This window comes from Rhinoraja longicauda, chromosome 11 (assembly GCF_053455715.1).
Source record: "Rhinoraja longicauda isolate Sanriku21f chromosome 11, sRhiLon1.1, whole genome shotgun sequence".
NCBI lineage: Eukaryota > Metazoa > Chordata > Chondrichthyes > Rajiformes > Arhynchobatidae > Rhinoraja > Rhinoraja longicauda.
The window spans coordinates 1,172,089-1,182,226 of NC_135963.1; the positions used below are offsets into that span (position 1 = coordinate 1,172,089).

General features: G+C 54.1%; 1 protein-coding gene across 1 annotated transcript; it reads left to right on the plus strand.

The window, feature by feature from the left end:
• The first annotated feature begins 3,320 nt into the window (after window positions 1-3,320).
• On the plus strand, window positions 3,321-9,767 carry c11h1orf52 (chromosome 11 C1orf52 homolog). Its single transcript, XM_078408121.1, has 3 exons — window positions 3,321-3,723; window positions 7,303-7,495; window positions 9,019-9,767. The coding sequence occupies exons 1-3, from the start codon at window positions 3,334-3,336 to the stop codon at window positions 9,180-9,182; spliced, it is 747 nt and encodes a 248-aa protein (XP_078264247.1). The 5' UTR covers window positions 3,321-3,333; the 3' UTR covers window positions 9,183-9,767.
• The last annotated feature ends 371 nt before the right edge of the window (window positions 9,768-10,138 follow it).

A 10,138-nucleotide genomic window follows, 5' to 3' on the forward strand; every position in this document is an offset into this window, starting at 1 on the left:
GGAAGGGGCAGTTCTGATGGGGAGACGGATGCTGTTCCACAGTCTAGGAGCTGCAACCGCAAAAGTGCGGTCACCCCTGAGCTTAAGCCTAGACCGCGGGATAGTGAGTAGCCCCAAGTCGGCCGACCTGAGGGACCTGGAGATTGAGTGGTGAGTTAAAAGATTTTTTATATGGGGGGGGGGGGGGAGCCTGTTTAGGGCTTTGTATGTGAATAGGAGTAGTACTGGGAGCCAGTAGAGAGAGGCCAGAATTGGGGTGATGTGGTCCCTTTTACGGGTACCCGTCAGGAGTCTCACTGCAGCGTTTTGGACCAATTGCAGGCGGGACAGGGATGATTGGCTAATCCCAGTTTATAGGGAGTTGCAGTAGTCTAGGCGGGAGGAAATGAATGCGTGGATGGTTTTTTCTAGGTCATCAAATTGGAGGAATGGTTTGATTTTAGCTATGGTACGAAGCTGGAAGAAATTGGTTTTTACCACAGCGTTGACTTGCTTGTCAAACTTAAAAGTGGAGTCAAATATCACGCCAAGGTTTTTGACATGCGGTTTGACTAGGGATTGTGACACATTCCTCCCGTGAGCATTAACATTTTCTGTGAGTTGTGCCACCGTCGACCTTCTGTCGGTTCGGACCAGACGGGATAGCCTTCGTTGCCCTCGCGCATCGATGAGCCTTGGGCGCCCAACACCCTGCCTGTCGCCGGTTTGTGGTTTGTCCCTCCTCGGACCACTGTCGGTAGGTACTCACCACTGCTGACCGGGAGCACCCCACAAGCCTTGCCGTTTCAGAGATGCTCTGACCCAGTCGTCTGGCCAGAACAATTTGGCCCTTGTCAAAGTCGCTCAGGTCTTTACTCCTGCCCATTTCTCCTGCATCCAACACATCAACTTCAAGAACTAACTGTTCACTTGCTGCCTGGGACTTTCCATCGCCCGGTGGGGGCTTAAAAAGTCGGGAGCCTCGATCGCCTCGTGGCACCACGGGAGAAGAATGAGGAGGAGATAAGACTTTTCTTTGCCTTCCATCACAGTGAGGGTGTGCCTGGAGCAATCACTGTGATGGCTGTTTGTGTTAAAATTGTAATTGTGTGTCTTGTGTTCTTTATTGTCTACTGCCGGACCCTGACGTGAGAGGACGCTGGCGCTGTTTGTTCGCCGCTTCTCCGTCAGGACAGTTCGTCTGTCTGTTTTTATGTCTTGACCGTTTTGTAAAGCGTCTTTGAGCACTTGGAAAAGTGCTATATAAAATAAATGTTTATTATTATTATTATTATAATATATCCCACCCCTTGACAGGTGCCATTGTAACAAGAGAATCAATGTTATTCACTTCGCCTGTGGTCATAATGTTTTGGTTGATCGGTGTATATGTGTGTGTGTATATATGTGTGTGTATATATATATACATACTGATTTTTTGTTGTTGTGAGAAGTACCAGTGTTGCTGCCTGGCCTGCTGAGTTAGAGTCATAGAGTGATACAGTGTGGAAACAGGCCCTTCGGCCCAACTTGCCCACCGGCCAACATGTCCCAGCTACACTAGTCCCACTTGCCTGCACTTGGTCCATATCCCTCCAAAACCTACCTTGTCCGTGTACCTGTCTTAACTGTTTCTTAAACATTGGGATAGTCCCTGCCTCAACTACCTCCTCTGGCAGCTTGTTCCATACACCCACCACCATTTGAGTGATAAAGTTACCCCTCAGATTCCTATTAAATCTTTTTCCCTTCATCTTGAACCTATGTCCTCTGGTCCTCGATTCCCCTACTTTGGGCAAGAGACTCTGTGCATCTACCCGATCTATTCCTCTCATGATTTTGTACACCTCTACAAGATCGCCCCTCATCCTCCTGCGCTCCAAGGAATAGAGACCCAACCTACTCAACCTCTCCTTACAGCTCACACCCTCTAGTCCTGACAACATCCTCGTAATGGAGTTGCCCCAGCACTTTGTGTCTATCAGTTTTTGATCCACTCTATCCAGGCCTCTCACTATTCAGTAAGTTTCAATGAAGTCCCCCTTCATCCTTCTGAAACTCCTTTCCACATCAACCCTATCCAATGTTATTGTTCTTTTTCGGAACAGATGACAATAAGACAGCAACTGATGTTGATGTTCCAAGGTATTTATTCACAAAATGCTGGAGTAACTCAGCAGGTCTGGCAGCATCACAGGAAAGAAGGAATGGGTGACGTTTTGGGTCGAGACCCTTCTTCAGACTGATGTCAGGGGGGGGCGGGACAAAGGAAGGATATAGGTGGAGACAGGAAAATAGAGGGAGATCTGGGAAGGAGGAGGGGACAGGAGGGACAGAGGAACTATCTAAAGTTGGAAAAGTCAATGTTCATACTGCTGGGCTGCAAGCTGCCCAGGCGAAATATGAGGTGCTGTTCCCCCAATCTCCGGTGGGCCTCACTATGGCACTGGAGGAGGCCCAGGACAGAAAGGGAATGGGAGGGGGAGTTGAAGTGCTCAGCCACTGGGAGACCAGTTTGGCCAACGAGGACTGAGCGCAGGTGTTGAGCGAAGCGATCGCCGAGCCTGCGCTTGGTTTCACCGATGTAATTAAGTTAACATCTGGAGCAGCGGATGCAATAGATGAGGTTGGAGGAGGTGCAGGTGAACCTCTGTCTCACCTGGAAAGACTGTTTGTTACGAGTGGGGGGGAGGGGGAACAAGAGCGGAGCTGCAGGATGTAGAAGAGCAGAGCGGCGGAGTTCATTCCAAACTCTGGAGCGGGCCTGGATAGTGGATGTTTCCACCAGTGGGAGAGTCTAGGACCAGAGGGCACAGCCTCAGAAATAAAGGATGTTCCTTTAGGAAGGAGATGAGGAGGAATTTCTTTAGTCAGAGGGTGGTGAATCTGTGGAATCTGGGAGGCCACAGGTCAGTGGGTATATTTAACACAGAGATAGATAGATTGTTGATCAGTGCGGGTGTCAGGGGTTATGGGGAGAAGGCAGGAGAATGGGGTTAGGAGGGAGAGAGAGAGATCAGCCATGATTGAATGGCGGAGTGGATTTGATGGGCCGAATGTTCTCATTCTGCTCCTATTATGACCTTATGATCGGCGGGAGGACCGGGCCGGGCGCGGTGCAGCCTCCGGGCGGCGGGGGCGCTGCCGTGGGAGGACAGGTGCAGCCTCCGGGCGGTAGGGGGGCGCTGCAGCCGGATGACCGGGCCGGGCGGTGCAGCCTCCAGGCGGTGGCGGGGGCGCTGCAGCGTGAGGACCGGGCCGGGCGGTGGGGGCGCTGCAGCAGGAGGACCTGGCCGGGCGGTGAAGCCTCCGGGCGGTGGGGGGCGCTGCAGCAGGAGGACCAGGCCGGGCGCGATGCAGCAGCCGGGCGGTGGGGGGACGCTGCAGCGGGAGGACGAGGCCGGGCACGATGCAGCAGCCGGGCGGTGGGGGGACGCTGCAGCGGGAGGACGAGACCAGTCGGTGCAGCCTCCGGGCGCCATGGCGGAGGCGCCGAGCGACCCGCTGTCGTATTTCGCGGCTTACGGCAGCTCGAGCTCGGAGTCGGAGTCAGAGCCGGAGCCGGAGGGAGAGGCGGCGGCTGCGGCCGGGCCCGAGGCTGGCGAGCGGGAACGGGGCGGGGGCGGAGCCGCTCTCCCCGCTCCGCACGAGCTGTTCAGCAGTGTGTCGAGGCCCAGCTTCCTGCGCGATCCCCGCGGCGGCCCCATCGACTGGGAGCGGCGGCGCCTGCGGCCTCCAAATGAGGTGGGCGGGGCTGGGAATGGGTGGGCGGGGCTGGGAATGGGTGGGCGGGGCTGGGAATGGGTGGGCGCGACTAGCTGAGGGTGAGCGGAGCTTTGAGATGGTGGGCGTGGTCAGTGCTCCACAGGGCGGGACTGGAAGCGGGTGGGCGGGGTCGGTGCCCCAATGGTCGGGACTGGAAGCCGGTGGGCGTAGTCAGTGCCTCAGTGGGCGGGACCAGTGCCCAAGTGGGCGGGGCGAGGCTGGCCGGGTCAGGGGGGGTAGGGTTACCAACTGTCCCGTATTAGCCGGGACGTCCCATATTTTGGGCTAAATTTGTTTGTCCCGTATTAGGCCCGGGGGCCTCTAGTCCTGGACGCTCTAGGCCCGGGGGCCGGTGTAGGCCTGGACGCTCTAGGCCCGGGGGGCCCTGTAGGCCTGGACGCTCTAGGCCCAGGGGCCGGTGTAGGCCTGGACGCTCTAGGCCCGGGGGCCGATGTAGGCCTGGACGCTCTAGGCCCGGGGGCCGGTGTAGGCCTGGACGCTCTAGGCCCGGGGGCCGGTGTAGGCCTGGACGCTCTAGGCCCTGGGGCCGGTGTAGGCCTGGACGCTCTAGGCCCGGGGGCCGGTGTACGCTGGGACAATGTAGGCTAACGGAGTGTGTTTAAGGAGTGGGCAGGGCTGAGTGTTCGGAGCCGAGTGTGTTCGGGGAGCGGGGTCGAGTGTGTAAGGGGTTGAGTGTGTTCGCCGAACGGAGGTTGTGTAGCAACCCACCTCCGGGCCCAGGCGGCCGCAATTGGTGGAGCGGGAGCACATGGACGCCGGCTGGGTGAGGTCATGTGGGGCGTGGGGCGGTGACGTCACCTTGTCCCGTGTTTGGGAGTGAGTAAGTTGGCACCCCTCGTGTCGGGTCGGGTGAGAGGATTGGAGGTGCCAAGTGGCAGGGTCAGGGCCGAGGGGTCAGATTTTGGGTGATGTCAGGTGTGGGTTAAGGTTCGGTCAGGAGTTAAAGGTTGGGGCGGGTGGGGCGGGTGGGGTGAAGGGTGTAGTTCAGAGTGGGAGTGGGTGCGGGTGACAGGAGGGGTCAGGATGGGGTGGGAAGCATTGGCAGGGGTGGGGATGGATGTAAGAGGTGCTGGGGGTGGATTTAAGTTGACCCTGAACTCCATCATTCACATCCCCCCTCTGTCCCACATCGCACTTGCCCTGCAGCCCAACCCCCTCTCGCCCTTTCCCTTCCCCCTGATAGTTTAGCTTATTGTCACGTGTGCTGAGGTACAGTGAAAAGTTTTTGTTGCGTACCAAATCATGAGAGGAATAGATCAGGTAGATGCACAGAGTAGGGGAATCGAGGACCAGAGGACATAGGTTTAAGGTGAAGGGAAAAAGATTGAATAGGAAATTGAGGGGTAACTTTTTCATACAAAGTTGTGGTGGGTGTATGGAACAAGCTGCCAGAGGCGGTAATTGAGGCTGGGACTATCCTATCGTTTAAGAAATAGTTAGGCAGATACAATAGGACAGGTTTGGAGGGATATGGACCATGCAGGCAGGTGAGACTAGTGTAGCTGGGACATGTTGGCCGGTGTGGGCAAGTTGGGCCAAAGTGCCTGTTTGCACACTGTGTCACACTATGACTCTATAACCAGTCAGTGGAAAGGCAATATGCGTGTAGGAAGGAACTGCAGATACTGGTTTAAACCGAAGATAAACACAAAAAGCTGGAGTGACTCAGTGGGACAGGCAGCATCTCTGGAGGGAAGGAATGGGTGACGCAGGGTCGAGACCCTTCTTATGAATGCTGCCTGTCCCGCTGAGTTACTCCAGCTTTTTGTATCTATCTTTGATAAACAACATGATTACAATCGAGTCGTCCACAATGTACAGATACATGATAAAGGGACTAACGTTTAGTGCAAGATAAAGTCCAGTAAAGTCCAGTTAAAGATAATCCGAGGGTCTCCAATGAGGTAGATGGGAGGTCAGGACCGCTCTCTAGTTGGTGAGAGGACGGTTCAGTTGCCTGATAACAGCCGGGAAGAAACTGTCCCTGAATCTGGAGGTGTGCGTTTTCACACTTCTGTACCTCTTGCCTGATGGGAGAGGAGAAGAGGGAGTGACCGGGGTGAGACTGGTCCTTGATTATGCTGGTGGCCTTGCTGAGGCAGCGTGAGGTGTAGATGGAGTGGGTGGGAGGGAGGTTGGTTTGTGTGATGGTCTGGGCTGCTGGCCTTGCCGAGGCAGCGTGAGGTGTAGATGGAGTGGGTGGGAGGGAGGTTGGTTTGTGTGATGGTCTGGGCTGCTGGCCTTGCCGAGGCTGCGTGAGGTGTAGATGGAGTGGGTGGGAGGGAGGTTGGATTGTGTGATGGTCTGGGCTGCTGGCCTTGCCGAGGCAGCGTGAGGTGTAGATGGAGCGGGTGGGAGGGAGGTTGGTTTGTGTGATGGTCTGGGCTGCTGGCCTTGCCGAGGCAACGTGAGGTGTAGATGGAGGCGATGGAAGGGAGGGCAGTGCACAGGGAAACATGATGGTAGATCAATGGAAAACACCCGCACTAATCAAGAATTTATCTATCTCTGCCTTCAAATACCCAAAGACTTGGCCTCCACAACCTTCTGTGGCAATGAGTTCCACAGATTCACCACCCTCTGACTAAAGAAATTCCTCCTCATCTTTTTTTGAGGACCAGAGTACATCCTGTTATTGTGAGGCTATGCCCTCTGGTCCTAGACTTTCCCACTAGTGGAAGCATCCTCTCCACATCTACTCTGTCCAGGCCTTTCAATGGTGATTTATTGTCACATGTGCCAAACAGAGTGAAATTATTTTTCCAGTCACCAGTTTTGGTGCTGTTAGCAAAATTCCAAAGTGCGTATCAGTACATACACCGATGAGCCAAAACATTTTGACCACTGACAGGTGAAATGAATAACATTGATTATCTTGTTCCAATGGCACCTGTCAAGGGGTGGGATATATTAGGCAGCAAGTGAACAGTCAGTTCTTGAAGTTGATGCGTTGGATGCAGGAGAAATGGGCAGGAATAAAGACCTGAGTGACTTTGACAAGGGCCAAATTGTTATGGCCAGACGACTGGGTCAGAGCATCTCTGAAACGGCAAGGCTTGTGGGGTGCTCCTGGTCAGCAGTGGTGAGTACCTACCGACAGTGGTCCGAGGAGGGACAAACCACAAACCGGCGACAGGCTGGGTGTTGGGCGCCCAAGGCTCATCGATGCGCGAGGGCAACGAAGGCTATCCCGTCTGGACCGAACCGACAGAAGGTCGACTGTGGCACAAGTCACAGAGAATGTTAATGGTGGTGACGGGAGGAATGTGTCACAATACACAGTGCATCGCACCCTGCTGCGTATGGGGCTGCACACGGAGGACCAACGGCATATTAGGCAGGTGGTCATAATGTTTTGGCTCATCAGGTCATAATGTTGTGGCTCATCAGTGTATAGTGCTAACTCGTTACAGTTACAGATAAAAGTGCAGATTAAAAAAGTGTGGTGGCCACAATGAGGTAGGGTGGGAGATGGGGCTGCATCCTGGGCTATGGGAGGATTGTTCTTTACTGACCAGTGTTTGTGCTGTCCGGCAGCCACCTAAAGAGTTCCGTGCGTGGAAGGGCAGCACGGTGCCACCGCCAGACAGCTACGGCACGGAGGAGCGGAGCGTACCATCAGGCGTGGACATGGCCGTGAAGTGGTCCAGCATGTACCAAGACAACGGTGACGATGCTCCTCACCGTGAGGCTGGCTCTCTACCCGGCACTGACAACAACCCCGACTCAGGTGGGTCCCGTATGGACAGCAGACCCTTGGGGGGGAGGGCAGGAAGATCACTGAGCCAGTGAAGGTCGACTGACTGCTGGGTCACTGGCTCCAATGTGAAGCAATCTCAAATTGAATTGAAAGATCCAGCACAGAAACAGGCACTTCCGCCCAAGACTGCAGAAGTGTCTCAACCCGAAACGGTACCCAAGCTTTCTCTCCACAGATGCTGCCTGACCCACTGAATTACTCCAGCATTTTGTGTCTCTCAACCCCCTGAGTCCACGCTGACCATTCATCACCCGTTCACACCAGTTCCATGTTATCCCACTTTCTCATCTACTCCCTACACACTAGGGGCCAGTTAACCTACAAACCCGCACGGGCATGTCTTTGGAGCGTGGGTGGAAACCCACGCGGTCACCGGGAGAACGTGCAAACTCCTCACAGACAGCGCCCGAAGTCGGGATTGAACCCAGGTCTTTGGCGCTGTGAGCAAGGGTCAAAGCATTAAAGATTCCTGGTGTATCTTGGGACATGTTTCATCATCACTTCCGTTCAAAGTTCAGAGGCCATATTTTTAAGGCAGAGCTAGATAGATTGTTGATCAGTGCGGGTGTCAGGGGTTATGGGGAGAAGGCAGGAGAATGGGGTTAGAGGGAGAGATAGATCAGCCGTGATTGAATGGCGGAGTAGACTTAATGGGCCGAATGGCCTACTACTGCTCCTATCACTTATGAATTGTGGATTCTCCACCAGGGATTGCAGTTCTTTTACTTTGACTTCCCCCTCTTGTCCAGATTGGAGCACAGCCGCCAGACAGACCGGCTTCCTGTAATGTCATTATCTCCCAAGTCTGCATTCTCCTCTATTTTTATATTTCGCCTGGGCAGTTTGCAGCCCAGTGGTATGAACATCGACTTCTCCAACTTTAGATAGTTCCTCTGTCCCTCTCCTCCCCTCCTCCTTCCCAGATCTCCCTCTATCTTCCTGTCTCCACCTATATCCTTCCTTTGTCCCGCCCCCCTGACATCAGTCTGAAGAAGGGTCTCGACCCGAAACGTCACCTATTCCTTCTCTCCTGAGATGCTGCCTGACCTGCTGAGTTACTCCAGCATTTTGTGAATAAATATATATATTCTCCTCTATTTATTCATCATATTCAAATAAACTTCTCTCCAAATATCAACAGGTGCAATCATTGTTATAGAGTTGTACAGCTTGGTAACAGGCTGAAGATAGACACAGAGTGCTGGAGTAACTCAGCGGGTCAGGCAGCATCTGTGGAGAACATGGATAGGTGATGTTTTGGGTCGAGACCCTTCTTCAGACAGTCTCCCGAAACGTCACCCATCCCTTTTCTCCAGAGATGCTGCCTGTCCCGCTGAGTTACTCCAGCACTCTGTGTGTAGTTTTGGTGTTCCTTCACCACACAGCAACAGGCCCTTTGCCTGAGCCGACCGTGCCGGCCAGAACGCCCCCCTGTGCGCCAGTCCCCACGACACAAAGTCCGTTACCGACAGGCGATTATTACTGCTTTTCAGACGAAGAGAACGAGGAGGACGAGCCTTCCTCGAAGAAGTTGCGGACGGAGAGCTTCCAGCAGAAGGAGAAGCGTAAACGCAACGAGGGCCAGGCCAACCGCGAGAAGAGTTTCGTGGAGGAGGAAAAGCGCATCCTCAGGCAGGAGTTCTGCCCCAAGGACTGAGTGTGGGGAGTGGGAACTGCCTGCACAAGGCCGGCTGTGTGGACCACACTGCCACACTGCCACTGCCCAGGGAAGGTCTCTCACATAAAGTACCGTGTGTACCTATCCACCACTGGGTTGTGTCTGTGCAGGACACAGGCTCTGTTCTGCTGTTGAGTTTTACTGAGCCACACGCATCTAGTGATTTAGTGCGGACCAGATGCAATACTATTTAAACAAGCATCACTCTGTTATCTCGAAGGTAGACACAAAAAGCTGGAGAAACTCAGCAGGACAGGCAGCATCTCTGGAGAGAAGGAATGGGTGACGTTTCGGGTCGAGACCCTTCGACGAAGTGTCGAAGACCTGAAACATCACCCATTCCTTCTCTCCCAAGATGCTGCCTGACCCGCTGAGTTACTCCAGCTTTTTGTGTCTACCTTCGATTTAAACCAGCATCTGCAATTTTTTTTCCTACACTGTTATCTAGGTTCCGTGCAGTAAAGGAATATTTCGTCAGTAATTTGTTAACTATCTAACTGGCACTTTAACAATGTCTTCCTGGTGTTTGAAGCAGTCTTTATTTGTTTCCTATTAAAAGTACTTTTTACAACACTCTTAGTTTACCCAGTGTCGAATATGTAATCTGTATTTGCCTGGAGAAAAGGAACAGGTGACAGTTTGGGTCTGAACTAGGGTTGCCAACTTTCTCACTCCCAAATAAGGGACAGGGTGACGTCACCGCCCTGCCCCACGTGACCTCACCCAGCCAGCGGCCACGTGCTCCTGCTCCACCAATGGCGGCCGTTAGGCAGTGCCTGGGCCTCCGGACCTACACTGTCTGGGCCTACACTGTCCGGGCCTACACTGCCCGGACCTACACTGTCCGGGCCTACACTGTCTGGACCTGCACTGCCCGGACCTACACTGTCCGGGCCTGCACTGTCCGGGCCTACACTGCCCAGACCTGCACTGTC

What these genes read in the sequence shown, in the direction of transcription:
- c11h1orf52 (XM_078408121.1), top strand. Translation starts at nt 3,334, where the DNA reads ATGCAGCAGCCGGGCGGTGGGGGGACGCTGCAGCGGGAGGACGAGGCC. An exon ending in GCCTGCGGCCTCCAAATGAG is followed by an intron (nt 3,724 to 7,302) that starts GTGGGCGGGGCT and finishes GCTGTCCGGCAG; the next exon opens with CCACCTAAAGAGTTCCGTGC. An exon ending in TGACAACAACCCCGACTCAG is followed by an intron (nt 7,496 to 9,018) that starts GTGGGTCCCGTA and finishes ACTGCTTTTCAG; the next exon opens with ACGAAGAGAACGAGGAGGAC.